Source organism: Callorhinus ursinus, unplaced genomic scaffold, assembly GCF_003265705.2.
Source record: "Callorhinus ursinus isolate GAN/ISIS: 27379988/994484 unplaced genomic scaffold, GSC_fseal_2.0 scaffold6, whole genome shotgun sequence".
Lineage (NCBI taxonomy): Eukaryota > Metazoa > Chordata > Mammalia > Carnivora > Otariidae > Callorhinus > Callorhinus ursinus.
In genome coordinates this window covers 40,727,761-40,745,801 of record NW_027397068.1, presented here as the reverse complement: position 1 = coordinate 40,745,801, position 18,041 = coordinate 40,727,761, and the positions used below count along the sequence as shown (strand labels likewise).

The 18,041-nt window shown below is 32.8% G+C and overlaps 2 protein-coding genes across 3 annotated transcripts in view; one reads left to right on the top strand and one right to left on the bottom strand.

Annotated features, from left to right (window-relative positions):
- The window catches only part of CLVS2 (clavesin 2), a 502,444-nt gene that overhangs the window by 274,885 nt on the left and 209,518 nt on the right, over positions 1 to 18,041 (bottom strand). The window lies entirely within an intron of this gene.
- TRDN (triadin) overlaps positions 1 to 18,041 on the top strand; it is a 356,769-nt gene that overhangs the window by 319,785 nt on the left and 18,943 nt on the right. For both annotated transcript variants that reach the window (XM_073893863.1, XM_073893862.1), the window contains 8 exons: positions 675 to 692; positions 2,703 to 2,747; positions 5,833 to 5,853; positions 7,613 to 7,639; positions 8,407 to 8,445; positions 8,794 to 8,829; positions 9,613 to 9,657; positions 12,250 to 12,273. In XM_073893863.1, the coding sequence (XP_073749964.1) occupies positions 675 to 692; positions 2,703 to 2,747; positions 5,833 to 5,853; positions 7,613 to 7,639; positions 8,407 to 8,445; positions 8,794 to 8,829; positions 9,613 to 9,657; positions 12,250 to 12,273 (255 nt within the window). The remainder of the gene's footprint in view (positions 1 to 674; positions 693 to 2,702; positions 2,748 to 5,832; positions 5,854 to 7,612; positions 7,640 to 8,406; positions 8,446 to 8,793; positions 8,830 to 9,612; positions 9,658 to 12,249; positions 12,274 to 18,041) is intronic.

Below are 18,041 nucleotides of genomic sequence, written 5' to 3'. Positions count from 1 at the left end.
AATCCCTTCCATTGAATTCCAAGATGGAAATTCTATCCACCTGGGCAACTGGCAGTTAATAGAGTCCCATTTCTTACTAAAAAAATCATTTCAAAGGAAAAAGTCTTGAAGTACTTCTTCAGTTTAACTAAGATAATCATGCTAATCAAGATTTAAATACAGTTTCTCAGAGGAAAATATAATAGAATTCAGGAAACAACTAATTATTTATAAAATTATAGACTATTAACACATGAGAAAGAAAGAAACCTTATAAGGTCATTTACACATCACCTCACATGTTCCTTGTACTCTATTAAAGCCACTGTCAAAGCTCATAATTTCAGCATTCCTCTAATTTGCACCCTAAAGTGTTATTGTGGCTCCCTGAGGATCTCATTTAGTTATATGGGTATTTGGGGATTTTCAAGAAGCTAGCCCAATGTATTTGTGTGCCAAATGTAAAGATTGTTTTAAATTTTGCACACCTTTTGTGTGTCATAACTTTTCAGCAAGCTGTGTGAATGATAATATTTGCTGAGAGTAAAATAATAGTGCTCAGAGAGAATGGAATAAGCTTAATATAAGAAGAGAACCTAAAACTAAGAAGAAATAAATACAGAAGCTAAAGAGTTATTTTTTTCAATGGTTTGCACTCATCCATATGCCATTTACTTTTCCCCATTCTCCAACAGTCAAGCCCAAACCAGCAAGTAAGAGATGAAAAGGATAAAATTTGAAAAGCATTGCTTGGCTATTTCAACTTTAACAACTTGCTTGTTTTTTTTTTCTTTAATTGTTAATTTTAATGTTGCCTTAATCTAAATTACCTGTATAGATGATAAAATAATGTTTTGCTATAGCTTTGATTTGACATCTTTGCCTTTCACTACTAATTAATACTTTGCTATAGTTATACAGAAGAAATCTTTGAGAGTTCTATCACTATTACTAATCCTAAAAGAGCAAGTCCGTGTAGACTATAAAATACTACAAAGAAATAAGAGTGAACTGGCAAGCTCTCAAACACACATAATGAATAACAAAGGAAAATGAAACAATCATCAGTGTTATGAACCACATATTGTTTTTGGTTTAAGTAACATTTATTGTACTGTAGGTAGACTTTGGTAGTTAGAATTCCATGAGATTATAATCATATTGCCATTTGTTCCTTAAAATCATGGACTTTTCTGATGAGTATGAACTTAAAAGATCATCCATTTTACTGCTCAGGAATGATTCAGAATTATAGTGACAGAGAGTTTAAAAGCTGACTATTGGACTCAGAAAGGCATGAACATGGGCTCATTATCACACAGGTAGTAAATAAGTCCAAAATTGTGTCCAAATTGTGATGTTGGTCCTTGAATGCTGTGTATTTATGAAACACAACTTCCGTGAAAGCATGCTGGTCAAATACTCCCTGGATCCTATATGAAAAATGGATTGACACAGTCCAAAGATGAATGTGGTGAGATCAGTTAGGAAACCATATAAGTGGCTTCAGGAGGTAAAGTGCAAACGTATGCAGCCTAAAAAAATATATTCACATTCTAGAACCTGTTGCATGTATTTTGAAATCATGTTTTATATTATTATTGTTACTGTAATCCATACTTTTGCAGTGCTGTTGTTATGCCAGTTTAATAAGTTGAATATCAGCTTTTCAATTTTATTTTGTATTGCATGTTTATATAATATTAACATTTATGCAAATTGAGTTCGTGAAAGTCTTATTCTTACATGCTGTCAAGCTCTAATTTACAAATATCTAGTTTAGTCTTGTGACAACATAGGTCCTGCATCTTCCCATCTACTTCACTGTTGGTGCATGACATTGGGGAAAAATAGTAGTACTTTTCGAATCTCCAAATTCAGAGGTGGGGGAAGAAAAGAACAGGTAGACATCAATAATAGCTCGGGAGGGTTAACCCTGGGGGTGTTTAGAAAGAACTAATACTTGGCAGTGATCGGCTCTATTTCCAACTGTTCTCAACTCCATTCAAAGTATCCTACCCTATAATGGCTTCATTTGAAATTCCACTTTTGATGAAAGAGAGAGCTCTCCTGTTATTTTTATTTCCACTATTTTTCAGAGGGCTAAGGGGAATACCAATGACACATTTGATTCCATTTGTCCTGTCCTAGACTCAGTTGAGAATCATCTGTGAGAGTTCTAAATGGACCTGGAAAGAGAGGGCGGTCCAGGAAAATGAAAATACAAAATGTGATACTTTCTGATATAGGGCGGGTCCGGGTTAAATTTTCAACAAGAAACTAGTGTCCAGCACGAACTGCTTCTGACTGGCAGGAAAGGAGCTAGAAGGGCTCAGAGGGTAAAAAGGGGAGCTTGTAAAATGCCAAAGGGAGATGTCATCTGCTTTAAAGTAGCCCCAAGGAATGACTCTACCTTCAGCAGGGAAAGAAAAATCCTCCTTTTATTCTCCTCTTTCTTTCATCTTCTATCCTCTTCTCCCTATACCCCATGGTCTCAAGAGGGCTGGTAGCATCGTACTGTCTTACAGGATGCCCCGAGAATGAACCTGACCTTGTTTACAATGTGTTTCGATGGCCATGTGCTTTCTGTGTTCCAACATGCAAATAACTTTGAGGGCATGCTTCCCACATAAACTGCGGATCACCTGCAAACACATAAATAAGAAATGCTTTCTATGCAAACAATCCACAGATTGCCAATTAATTTTAATTTCTCTTTCTAGAAAAAGCTGAACACCAAGAAAAGAACTCTCCATCTATAAAAACAGGTGTTTTTACATTGTCTTAATTCACTATTTTTATTAAATTAAAAATTAAAACAAAGCATATAAGTGTTTTTCATCTTATTTCCTAGTACTGTTCAGGCTGGTGGTTTTCTAGTAAGATCTAGTTTATCTGACATAAGGGTCGTGTTATTGTTGACAATCATACATTTTGCTAACTATTATAACCAATATGTATAGGATTGTCAAACATGCTATTATAACAGTATTTTTTTGTTTCAAGTTTTTATGTAAATTCTAGTTAGTTAACATATAGTGTAATATTACATATTACACTATATTCTACTCCTGAAATGAAAAGGAGTAGAATTCAGTGATTCATCACTGAAATACAACACCCAGTGCTTATCACAAGGGCCTTCCTTAATACCCATCACCCATTTAGCCCATCCCCCACCCACCTCTCTGCCAGCAACCCTCAGTTTGTTCTCTATAGTTAAGAGTCTCTTATGGTTATAATACAGCAGTATTAACAAAATAGTATTGCTTTCATAATTAACAAGCCCCTTTCACTGGTGTCAATATTAATGTCATTTGTCATATTGATTAAGTTGATTCACTGTGTATAGTATTGTAAAATTTCTTGCCAAATTACACAAATTACATTTTACTGAAAACTATGAATTTCAACTTGATATCTTTTCTTAACTATAAAATATAAAAATGTTAGCTTAATTCTTTAAAAAATACTGTTTGATTTTAAAAAAAATATGATAGCTGACCTGGTTCAAACACTGAGGCATACACCATAGGAGGCTGTGAAAATATTCCTCCTTCTCCTCTCTTTTTTCCTGTTCTACCAGTTCCCATTCCCAAAATATCCAGTAGGTAATTACTGTTATTCCTTATTGTCTCATTTTAGCCATATATATATATATATATATATATACATAGCATATATACATATATACACACATATACATACACATATACAAATAAATACATATATATCCCCACTTCCATTTATTTACACAAATCATGACATACTATAAATTACACTTTCCCTAGATTTTTCTATTTAAGAATGTATTATGAACATTGTTTAATCTCAGCACATGAAGAATTTCCACATTAATAGTATTCTATTGTATTGTTGTACAGATTACTTAACTAATCTCTGACTGGTGTGTTTAAGTTGTCTAAAGGCTTTCTGTAATGATATTCAAAAATAAATATATCTACCAATCTAGTTTTGTGAATTTATCTTTGGAGTAAAATTTCTTGCAGTAAAATTTTTTAGTGAAGTGATATATCCAATGGAATTTTTATAAATATTTCTAATTGTTCCCTGATATAAGTTGTATTAGTTTATATTGCCACTGTTAATGATTTTGAATTAGTTGACCCAGTTTTGAATGATTTGAATTCTTCACAATCATGACCATATGTTGTCATTTTTTAATGAATGAATGGGTCTTTAGGTATATGACTACATAATTAATGTTTTTGTTAATAATTTCAGAAGACAAAGAATATCAGAGAAAGAGATCATGTACTTAGATGGTATAGTTTTGTGCTTTTCACCTATCACTTATTTATTCTTCCTGAGATTTTATTTATTTAAAAAAAATTTTTTAAGATTTATTTACTTGAGAGAGAGAGCGAGAGTACACAAGCAGGGGGACGGGCAGAGGAAGAGGAGAGAAACAGATTCGCCACTGAGTGCAGCACCAGATCTCAGGAACCTAAGATCATTACCTGAGCCAAGACCAAGAGTCTGACGCCTAACCAACTGGGCCACCCACGTGCCCCCATTCTTCCTGAGATTTTATAAAATCAGTTTCTTCTTTTAAAATACTGGATTGGGAGACTTAAATAGTTAATATTAATATTAATGTTGATATTAATATTAACATGGATCCTGAAAGGATGATGGCAGAATATGCATTTTATGCTATTCAGAAGCAGTAAGGCATTCAAATTATTGTGAGCGTTCATATTGCATCAAACCAAAGATAAGGTTTCAGGCGCCTAGGTTGCTCAGTCGTTAAGTGTCTGCCTTGGGCTCAGGTCATGATCCCAGGGTCCTGGGATGGAGCCCCACATTGGGCTCCCTCCTCAGCGGGAAGCCCGCTTCTCCCTCTCCCTCTCTCCCTGCTGTGTTCCAGCTCTCCCTGTCTCTCTGTCAAATAAATAAATAAAATCTTTAAAAGAAATAAGGTTTCATAGGGATAAAGAGACTAAGAAGATTCTATATTCAAAAGCTTTATAATTTTTTCTATGGGGAACTCATTAAGAATATAACTTTAAAATTATTCAAAATGCATTTTCTATTGTTCATTTTAATATGGTTAGCCTATTCTTTTTTTTAAATTTTTTATTGTTATGTTAATCACCGTACATTACATCATTAGTTCTTGATGTAGTGTTCCATGATTCATTGTTTGTGCATAACACCCAGTGCTCCACGCAGAATGTGCCCTCTTTAATACCCATCACCAGGCTAACCCATCCCCCACCCCCCTCCCCTCTAGAACCCTCAGTTTGTTTTTCAGAGTCCATCGTCTCTCATGGTTCGTCTCCCCCTCCGACTTACTCCCCTTCATTCTTCCCCTCCTGCTATCTTCTTCTTTTTCTTTTTTCTTAACATGTGTTGCATTATTTGTTTCAGAAGTACAGATCTGTGATTCAACAGTCTTGCACAATTCACAACGCTCACCATAGCACATACCCTACCCAAAGTCTATCACCCAGCCACCCCATCCCTCCCACCCCCATCACTCCAGCAACCCTCAGTTTGTTTCCTGAGATTAAGAATTCCTCATATCAGTGAGGTCATATGATACATGTCTTTCTCTGATTGACTTATTTCACTCAGCATAACACCCTCCAGTTCCATCCACGTTGTTGCAAATGGCAAGATCCCATTCCTTTTGATGGCTGCATAATATTCCATTGTGTATATATACCACATCTTCTTTATCCATTCATCTGTCGATGGACATCTTGGCTCTTTGGTTAGCCTATTCTTATTTTAACTTGAACACACAGAAATAGGAATATAAAGGGCTGATATTTTACCTATAGGTGGAAGATGATCGCTGGTTTTCTTTTCTTCTTTACTTTTTAGACAAACCTAAACCAACTTCAAGTAAGTGTACCACTTCAAAATTTTAAGAATTTATTTAATTACTTCAATTTTATAATCTTTTTGCATTGTATGTGCAGCCAAAAAAAGACAGTATGTTTATTAATGCAATAGCCAGTATGCCATCAGCTATGTAAACGATTCTGATTGACAGAGAATATTGTGTGTATTTTATTCATTAATCCTTGAACATGTCTTTATTGAACACCTATTAGATATATTACACTGTACCAGGATATATGAGGGAATGACAAAAATGTTTCCTGTTTTCATGCCTGTGTAATTAATACATTTACCAATATAACTAGTGCCTGGGTGGAAAAAAGTGGTTTATCTCTCTTTTATGTACTTCCATTTGTTTGTTAGGATGTATTGAGTGAACACAGTATGGAGATTCCTCTAGTAGTCACTGCCGGGTTAAGAAAAATTTAGAACACATAATCCTGTCTCCAATTATTGAATCTTAACACATTAGACTTTTACTATCTTACTTTTTCAAAGCATGAAGGTAAGTTGTTTTTAGTATTTCAGAATCTGTTTTATTTTGACATTCCAAGCAAAAATACACATGCAACAGTTTTGGAAATTTATGGTTTTATGTAATTTTGTAAAAATGAAATTATTATTTAATACTGTTAAATTATGACCCAGACTTTAACCTGGGGTAAAAATACGTGCATTTCAATCAAAAGTGTATCTAGAAGTTGTATCTAAAGTTCTTAAATGCCAAGGAATAACCTAGTTCCTTAACAGTATCATGACATTCTTTACAAATACAGCCAGTTTTCTTCTAATTGAATTTGATGTTAAAATATTAAATGTTGCCTTTGGGTTGGAAAAAATCGCTAGTACATTTAGTTTTTATTATTGCTATGGATATGAAGAGTATTGCAAAAATTAACGGTTGAAAGTCAAAACTACAATGCTAATATGAAGTATCACCATAATCACTTATAAATACTGTTTTGTTTGTGGAATGTTATTCATTTTTCATCTTCATTATCATGAAATATTTTAATCAATTTTTCTTGAATTTTGAGTATAGCTTCCAGAGAAGCTATAGAAGACTGATAATTAAATGGATCAGGTTTATAGAAATGTTCTCACTTGAACTGAACTTTGAGGAAAAATATATTTTTTAAAAACCTGCCATGTTATATTTTAAAATATTATTGGTGTATGCATTAAGTAAAAGAACAAAAAGAGAGGCTGGTTTTATATTATCATAGACTAAAGATAAGTAGCATTTTATATCTTGTCTCACTGCTCTGACAGTAGTCACTGTGAGTTGAATTTATTTCTGTGATATTTTTCAACCTCATCCCACAACCCCACCCATTGCATTTAGTATAACATCTTATACATGAAGTTGCTTTATAAATATTCAGTGAATGAATGCATGCATGCATATATGAAGATCAAGTTAAAAGTTTGTGAAGCAGAGATTTATAATTTGTAATTTTATAATTAAGAAAACCAACCAAAGGACTTCAAATTGATTAATTCTACAAAACAGGCATAGCATGTTTTAGATTGGTTTATAGAGTAGTTCTAATTTCAAAATAGATTTCTAGTTACAGTTTTCAGAGATACTGGTTATCAGTGCATTTCTTTGCCATTTTGAGCATATGTGTTTATTGTCATTACTTAGTGGAATTAAAAGGAAATACCTGTAGATAAAGCTCAGTTGTCTGCTACTGAAATACAAAACTATTCCTTCCTTTTCTTTTTCTACTATATTCTTTTTCTTTTTTTCCTAAAGAGGAAACATCAGAAGTCATAGAATCAGGTAAATATTTACTTTCCCAAAGGAGGTAACACAGATCTGTGGAAACATCTATATGTAAATTTGAGTCTCTATCTAGTTGTGTAACATTTGGGAAAATCCCTTAACCAGCTCAGATTCCTGGTTTCCTCATTTGTAGGACAGACAAAATGACTTCCCAAAAGGCTCATGATGAATATTAAATAAGATAACGTATGCCACATTCCCACTACATACGTGGTTGTCACTCATTACATATTGGTTTTCTTCTCACGCTTGTCTGATAACTATAGTTGAAGAAAATCATCAATCAACTGAAACTGTTTTGAAAAGCATGTGTCAACTTTTTGCTTAGAGATATTTTGCAACTCTCATTATTTTTATTCCATAGTTTTCTTATTGAGCATCCATAGCACCAGTTCAATTCTCATTTCCTAAAGAAAACAATTGAAAATTTGGATGTTTCTCCTATTGTTACTAGTTTATACTTCATAAATTCACGGCCTGCTCTAGCTTTCCTTCAAAGCACATAAAAACAAAGACAAAGAGAAAAAGGGATGGGGCTCCGCCATCCAGGTGACTGAGTATAAGCCAAATAACCAAGCATAACAAAAATATATATGTTCTCACACACAGGAGGTATACTCTTCCTCCACATCTTGAAAATGTGGAGCATTGACCCTCTCCAGTTATGGGATTAAGTCCCATCTCCAACTGTTTACTTCAAGATTGAGTAAGAAAGTCATGTTTTTTTAAACTGATGATTTCTTGTTGCTATATTTCCCCTGCAGGGAAGAAGAAAATTGAAAAATCTGAAAAAGAAAGTAAAGGTAAAGATGACATTTAAAGACATGTACACCAAATTAACAGTAAAGACACAGAAATAAAAAATACATAATTATACAAATTATATCATTTAAAAGCAATGTGGACAGAGATTTTAAAGCATCAGAATTGCAGTTCACTGTAGGATTTTCCATGCAAGACTGTATTACTTATTGTTAAATATCTAAAGAGAATGGAAATGTAGGTTCTTCTATTTCCAAATTAACAGCATAGAATTCTTTTCATATAATGCCTGAATTGTGAACCCTGACTACACAAAATTTAATTCCAAACCTTAGGAAGACCTATGAATAAATGATATGTGACTCAAAATTACCTTTTTTTCTCTACAGAAAAAGCAGAAATGAAACATCTTAAAGAAGAAAAAGGTAATGTTTTAAAAGATGGAAAAGCACAATGCAAAGCCCTGAAGCCAAAATTGTTGAGTCGAGGCTTATTTATATCACTTTAAAATAAAACTTTAATTTGCGTACATGTTGAGCGCTAGTGTGATTAAAAGAAGAAATGTAGAAACTAGCCAGTGGATATGTGGTAATGTCCTTGTCGAAGAAAGAGTGGAGGGCAGGCCAGTCCCAGCCAGTGTACATCCATGTGTGGTCGTGCCATTGGTGAGCAACACGTTCAGAAGCTGCATCATAAAGTGGCTTGTTTTCTTAACACTGGGTGTATTTATTTGGCAAACTACAAAATATAATATGATAATCACTGATTTTCAATGTAGTTATCTGAAAAACTTACAAAGGCCTTACTTATCAAAAAATATTCTATTGGATCAAAAGGAAGACATTCTTAGACATATCATAAAGACTGTTAATAATAGGACAGTTTTGTTTGTTTGTTTGTTTTGGTCTTTTTGGTTTATCCCTGAATTCAGTTACTTGCAATGACCCATTGTACATGGATTCTCATTAATTTAAATATTGTAATCACTGCAATCATGTTAATCTCGGTGCAAACAAAACAATCTCTACTGGTTACATTTATTTTTGTTAAGTGTTAGAAGAACAGAAAAACTTTTTAAATCACCCTGAGAAAATATGTACAATATTTAAATTATTCCCATGTTCCCAAAGTTAGTTGAAGTGAGCCAAAATTTTTATGAAAGTCCCTTTAAAAATTCATAGTTTAATTTACATTTTCCTTATCAACAGTCTCAACAAGAAAAGAAAGTCTTCAATCACACAACGAGACGAAAGGTAACCTTGAATCAACTTTGTAAATATTCCAGATGCTAAGTTGGTATGGAGGTGCCTAAATTATGTTTGCACTTAATATTAACACTACATTATTTTAAAGCAAGGAAGTCTACCGTTTATACACTTCTGCTAGTAGCAGAGGAAGTGGACAAGTAGGAAATCTAGCGGAGGTTTACGTTTCAGTGGAAAACTAACAAATGTGCAGAAATTAGAACATTAACAACATAAACATTCAATAAAATATTCCAGCACATACAAGAAGATAAATTTCTCTATTACAAAAGACTCTCATAATATGCATAAGGTCAAAAATTATATAGTTGTAAAAACAGATAGAGCTGAGAATTATTTTATGTATTACATATATATAACCAATGTCATAAATATATTTTTATTATCTAAAGTTGGCCCTTTAAATTAATTCCACCTAGACAAAAAGTGGTTGGTAGAGGGGAAAAGGCCAGCATGTGCACGGCAGGAAGATGCCCTTTATCTAAAATGAGAATGACCTATTTTGGTGGTATTGAATATCAAAAAAACTATAAATGGATGTTATAACTGAATTATGTAGTCTGGGTGATATAATTTTAAACAAATCTAATTAATTCAAAATGTAATGGAATTTAAATGTTTCAAATTTTAAGATGCTAAATAAACATGCAGTATTTGAACAATTGTTTTCATTCATAGTAAATGTATAGAACTCTAGTGTGTGGGGAGGGGGAATGAGTCTTGTTTTTTCACTTGTTCCTTCTTTCTGTTTACTGTATTATGGATACCTGAAAGGGCGGGACATATGTAGACACATAATTTAGACATATAGTCATTAGTAATTTAGACATATAGTTACCAGTAATATTAAAGGCTAAAATTTAGAATAAGGACAAGCCAAATTTGTAGAAGCATATAGGGGCATAAATTTTATATTTTTATTTTCTTAACTTTTAAAATATTGCTTAGCATCTTTTAAGATAATTAGCCAGAAGAATGAGAAGATACCAATTACTTAAAAAATTCATTGGTACAGCCTTTCCTATTATTAGTTCATTTAATCCTCAGCACAGGCCCAATTATCATGCCCAGTTTAAAGATGAGGTAAGTGTGAGGAAGGAAGTCTAACATCTCAGAATGTTTACATGGTAGAGAAAGGATTTGGCTCCAAGTATGACGCCAAACTTAACAGTTGAACTCATTCAATCACATTTCATTACCCCATCACACTGTGGCACACATAGGAGAAGCTTTCTACTAATCAGAGCAGCCCAAAGGTAAAATGGAAATGTACCCAACTTTGTTCCCAAGGGAGCGGTCTGTTTGAACTGTAACTACAGGGCTGTACAAGGGATTTGGATATTGGATGGACAGTATCTTCTTACCAATCCAGAGTCCATTATTTCTTCCTATTATGAATACACAGGACAAATTATTATATGTGAAAGCACAGAACTAACCCTGAGCTAGTTGAGAATACAGGCACATTCTTATTCATTCCTTCATTCAACAGATGGTTCATTGTATTTCAATAAATGTTTATTGTATTCCTATTTAAGTCCCTGTCTTTTAGCCAGTGATAGTATTTTTAAAGGAAAAATAACATGTTATTTTGTAATTTTATACATGAGACATGTGATTGTATTATCATTAAAACCATAAATATCTCAAATGAAAAAAAATTTTATTGGCATTAACTAATTTTTGTAAATTTGTAATTCTTGGGTTTATATTAGAAACTCTGTAAGTTTCAAAGTAAATCATGTAATGCAGATTCATTTAAAAATTTATATTTTCAAGCCCAGTCCTTTAAATTAGACTAATGTTGGGATGGTAGCTACACTTATGGTGAACACTGCATAATGTATAAACTTGTCAAATCACTAAATTATACACTTGAAACTTATGTAACATTATGTGTCAACTATACTAAAAAAAAAAAAGTTAGCCTAATGTTAGTAGAAAGTGGATGTTACAAATCTTTTTTATTTTTCAAGAAGTTAGAATGTCCGTTAGAGTATTTGGGATAATCATTTCACCTTATATTTTTGTCCTACATATATATAATTTAAAGTAAAAAAAATGCTACTTTGAAGAATTATGGTTTCTCACTGAAACTAATTGACAAATAGTTATGAAAAAATTAAACTGATTTTGCATGTTGCATTTTAAGGTTTAGTTATTTGTCCTTATTATCTTTGAAAGGAAAATAATTCTCAATAATACATTTTATGGAATTTGGAAACTTTAAACAATTATTTAGATTAATTACATCATACAAAGTAATTTTACTCAAGTTGGCTATAATTAGAGTTGAACCAAGACACTTAATTTAACAAAGATCCTGCTGATTTTAGTAAGAGTGTTTAAAAAGTATAAATATGTTGTGACATCTACAATAATTAATAGCTCTTCTGATATTTCACATAAAAGCTATTAATATATTCAAAGATCCATGTTCTCAGGCAATAGTTATATTCTTTCATTAACTTTTAAATAATAAGGAAGTCTAAAGATATTAATTACCTTCATGTGGCCCATCAAAATATAATGTCTTTGCATTTTATCTGAGTTAAACAAAACTTGTTTTCTTTTTTTTAGCAGAAAAGCCTGCAAGAGTATCAAGTAAGTACTGCTTGTATTGATGATAAATTCTCTTTGGCACGCAGTATAAATTTCCAGCTGAAATTCATAAAATATTTACATTTTTAATGTGTTCAGAGATTGAGTCATTTCATACTAAACCTTCTGACAGGAATGTAACTTTTAAACTTAGTTATGTTGAAACTTAAAAAAACTATGTTATTTGAAATGATGCCTTGTAACAGAAATACTTTATCATGTTCTCAAGCCTGAAGATTAAAGTGACTTGCATTCAAATACATGAATTTTTTCAGTGATTGAAGTAGAATGAAATAAAATAATCCTGTTTCTGCCTTAAACCTTCAATCACTAAAGATTTGCTGTAGAGCATATATAGTTGAGCAATGATGTTTTATTTGCTGATGTTTTCCAATGTTCATTAACTTAAATATAATTGTATATCTGAGAAGAATGACATAGTAGGGAATCTAAGCTCATATGTCGGAAACAGACAAAACCCTCAGAAAACAATCTCTAAAATATCAATATCTAGGTATGGATAGGCATTCTAAATATACAGGGTAAACTTTAAATTTTCCTATAAGCTCCTAAAATTATGGGAAATAGAAATCTTCCCTCCATGTTTCCTGATTTAAAAAAAACATCATTTTAAGTCAGTGCTTTCTTGTATAAAATCATGTGAACAACACATGTAATTTTAAATTTTCTAGTAGATACATTAAAAGGGTTAAAAATGTTAAAATAATTTTAATGTTTATTTAACTCTATAGAAATATTTTTACTATGTATCAATACAGAAATATATTGATAGTGTACACCATTTTTTTGAAGTTGTGCGTGTGTTTTACACTTATAGCACATTTCAATTGGTACTAGTCACCTTTCAGTAGCCCAAAGCCCCATGTGGTGAGTGGCTACTGCATTGGACAGAACAGATCTCAGTATTTATTGAGTGCTCCTACTGTGCCCACCACTACTGAGGACGGTACAAGACAATCATTAAATGTGGTACTTGCCACATATTTCATTCAAAGCTCTTTGACTACAAATAATAGAACCCCACGTGGACTTGCTTCAGGGATTTAAAACAGAGAATAATTACAGGGGTGCAGAATTGTCTCGCTGATGCAAGGGCAAAGCTCCCACTTGATCCTCGGGAAAGCCCTCTAAAACAATCCTGCTCTGCACTCTTCCCCTACAGTCAAAGGTAGTCAGGGCATACTTCATAAAGCAGGGCGTTCCAGAATTTGTACGTTGAAGAAGGTTAGCTTTGAATAACTGGAAATAGAGAGAAGTGATGTAAAGAGAAAACTCACTTCTCCTGTCTCTTCACTCTCACAGCAGTTACCATGCTCCCAGCACTTCCTACACCAGATGTATGGTTTTTATTTTGTTTTGTTTTGTTTCTTTTTGGTTTTTGTTTTCCACACCAAGAAATTCTCTGTGATGCCAGCTAGGTGTCATACAATTGTCAGTCACTTCTGACACTAACGTGGAGTTAGCACAGACCCCATAGTTTAAAGGCTCGGAGCCCTGAGTTGAGAACTCAGAAACTGCTCCCTATTTCAGTTGCCAATTGTAAGTAGTAGGTCCGTAGGTTACTCACAACTTCTTTCCAATATGGCTACAAATCGGAGGTTCTCATGACTTCCTCCCTTGGATTCAATTATTTACTAGAACAGCTTGCAGAACTCAGAGAAACACTAAATTACAATTACTAGTTTATTATATAATAAAGGATATGGTAAAGGATACCATAGGAGTTGGGGCGAGCCACTTTCCTCATAAGTAGATGTGTTTACCAACACAGAAGTTCCTTGAACCCCATATGTCTGAGGTTATTTTATGGAGTTTTTATTACATAGGCATGATTGATCATTAACTCAATCTCCAGCCCCTTCCCCTCCTGGAGTATGCGGAATGGGACTGAAAGTTTCCAGCTTCTAATCATGGCTTGGTCTTTTTGGTGACGAGCCCCCATCCAGGAGCCCACCAAGCATTGCCTCATGGGAACAAAAACTCTTCCATCACCCAGGAGATTTAGACACTCTATGCCAGGAACCAAGGGCAGATGCCGATTTATATTTTTTTCTGTATTTCAAAGTCAGCAACCAAAAAACCATGATATGTAGAAGCCATCAAAAGAAGGGTTGTCTGGAGTTAAAGGCTAGTGTCAGAAAGCAGTAGACGTAAGGACATGTAGGGTGAAACATCTCTATGAGGTAGAGATCCAGCAGGCCAGAAGACTTTAGACTTACTGCCACAGAAAACTGTAGTTTACTTTACAACAGGGAGCAAAATGGAATTGTTGGGAAGAAATAAGGGTAATTAAGAAGTAAATAAGAAATAAGAGTAGTAACGGAAAAGAAAAAAGTGTGACCAAAAAAATGTCTACTCTTTCATATGGATTACAGGAAATAAATGTCCAAGGACATCATGAGATATTCCTTTTTTTTAATTTTTAAAAATTTTTTGAGATGATATATTTTAATAAATTGGTTGCTGCACACATGAAGATTATATTCTCTATAGCACATATTTTTTTATCATGCCTTTTTGGAGGCAATCATCAAAACCTTCAGATATTTATCAAATTAAACATACTGAACATAATTTATACGGAAGATTCATTGTTCTTTTTCTGAACTCTTTTCAACATAATGTACATGCGTATTTATTTTTGGTCAGACTTCTTATTTATCTTTCAGTCATTTATTTGTCTTTCATAAAGGAGGTTCACAAATAGCTTTTGCTTTGAGCCCATTGGTCCCTTCCACCCACATTCTCTAACTCCAGTGCCTGCATCTCTTGTCTTCTGGATGGGACCAAGTCCTCTACTTCTGATAGGTTGGTTTTTCTGCTTTGGTACTAGATGCACAGAGACTGTCCTTCATTCCCAGATTTTTTGGCTGGGAAGGAAGAAAAGGTTAATTTGTGGAAAAGGACCACTATAAAACAGAACGGAGGTATCACCTCCTGAATTCTGGTTCACTTTGATTGAGATGCTTGAAACCATCCGGGTGGACTGGATTCTCAAATCTCTGGGGTTTTATCGTAGGGATAAAGAAGATACTGATAAGAATCAGCAATACATGAACATCTCTCTATTACATCAGTGAAAGTAATATTGCAAAATCAAATTTTCCATAATTCACAGACGATTATGGTTTAATTGATGCCTGCTTTTGTGGATGTATTTTTTTAAAGGATGTGGCTTTCTGATTCTAAATGTCCATTTGATTTTCATTCTGTATTTTTTTATAGATATGGTAAATATATAATGAATAATTTGCTTTCCATGGAATTCAGAGGAAGACATCAAGGGATGTTAGATTGTATTATATTTAAGATCCATTACCTTAAAAATTAAAAGCAAAATGAACACATTTTTGATTTTTAAATGGCACAACCATTTGATATTAGTATTTTAAGTATTCTGAAAATTTTTTCTGAAAAAAAATAACTGTACATCCAAAAACATTACTCCCCAGGAAGTTGCCCAAAGGCAAAACATGAAATAAAACAGAGGAATGAAAACATACATTATTAAAAGGCAAACGGTGCCAAGGGAAGACTGGCAGCTAGAGGAATTCAAGGCCCTTGACATAGCTGAGACGTTGACAGTGTATTTATAACAATGGGTGTGGGGTATCAAGGAAAAAATTTTTATAGAAACCTATAGTTCTTTTGTTTGAATTGTCTGGTAGTCAACATTTAAGTAAAGATAGTTTGGCTTTCCCCTTAAAATAAGTATTTTTTTAAAGATTTTATTTATTTGAGAGAGAGAGCACGGACAAGCAGGGTAAGGGGCAGAGGGAGAGTGCTGAATGTGCAGCTGATCCCAGGACTGAGCCGAAGTCAGACGCTTAACTGATGGAGCCACCCGAATGCCCCTAAAATAAGAAGTGATATAGTAAGAACATTCTTGAGATGACTCTATGTGGAAATCTAACTTTGGCATCTTTTTCTGTAACGTTTTTCTCTAAATATGAATAGTGAGCATTTTGCCATTAGCAACTCACCAAAATTATCTGCATAGACAGGTTTGGGATCATCATAAAGTATCTGGGATCTAATTTTGATATCAAAGATAATGAATTTAACTTTTTAAGGATATACTTAAAATTTAATCTTTTCTAGAAGTTAATTACTTTTTAAGGAAACTCAAGCCCAGCAGAGGACTAGCCAGGATTTCCATGTTTTAGACAACTTCCTTTATAGCTTTACATTTGTGATTTGCTTTGTAAAGCTTCCTAAATTTGAAAACACTCATTCATTTTCTGGTTCTACATTTTCTTTCTTTTTGCATAAATATGGTATATTAATAAGTAATTTGCATCAATATTAAATATTTTAGATATCAGAATTAAGCTATTTTGAAATTTGTCTGAAAATTTAAGTAAGCCCAAGGTGCTTAAAAATTAAACAAAGACGGACACCTGGGTGGTGCAGTCTATTAAGCCTATGACTCTGCTCAGGTCATGATCTCAGAGTCCTGAGATCAAGCCCCGTATCTGGGCTCCATGCTTAGAGTGGTATCTGCTTAAAACTGTCTATCCCTCTGCCCCTCTCTACCTGCATACTCTCTCTCTTTCTCTAAAAATAAATAAATAAATCTTTTAGAAAAATAATAAATAAATAAAAATTAAACAAGGAGATAAAGGTTTATAGCATTTATAATTTATACATTTGTTACAACTTAAAGACTTCTTTTGAAAGAATATAAACATAACTAAAGTGTATCATTTGTCATAATAAAAGTATAACCTATTTTGTATTGATTATATGTCCCTACACTGAAAATTTTCAAGAACTTCAAAAAGCCAGAATTTACTAATAAGTATGTACTTCGCATTTGAAAGAATATTTCACTTTTTAAGACAAACACTTAACGAGTCTGTGAAGTATAAAATTATAATCTAATGGCAAGAAAAACTAATTGTCATAAGCTCTTAAACACAAAAAGAGCATGCTTTGCTTTATATTGATATTATCTATAATTCCCTTTCATATATAATTAAATTAATGATCTTTTCTAAAATGATTGAATTCAACTAATGGTTAATTCATTTCTAAATCAATTTATGTCATCTCAGACTAATTAATTAAGGTGATTTTTTTTCTAATTTTATCACATGTTGGTCTCTCATATATATCAAATTATAGGATGTATTCTGATATTTTTCTCTTAATTTTATGTTCTCAGATTCTTCAGTGTTTTAGTGTAGTTATAACTTATTCAATTTTACTGCTGTATAGTATATTACTTTGTGAATATACACATTTTAATCTATTTTACTATCAATCGATATTTGCTTTGCTCCTAATTTATTTAAGATTTTTCTTAAATTTAAGATTTTAGACATCTTAAATTTAAGGTTTTAGACATCTTAATATGGATGCTTATTTTATTAGTCTCTACCTTTCTCCATTACTAATATAAGCATATAAGGCAGTAACTTTAAATGCTACTTCACCAGCATCCCACAAGCTTTTATATGTAGTATTTTCATCCTCATTCAGTTGCAAGTATATCTTAATTCCATTGTAATAAATTCTTTAGTATTTTACATGGAAGTTTTAGAACTTATTTTTAAATTTCCAAACCTGTGGGAATTATAAAGATCATCCTCTTTTTTTCCCGCTTTTAAAGAAAAAAATTTTTTATTATGTTATGTTAATCACCATACATTACATCATTAGTTTTTGATGCAGTGTTCCATGATTCATTGTTTGCGTATAACACCCAGTGCTCCATGCAGAACATGCCCTCTTTAATACCCATCACC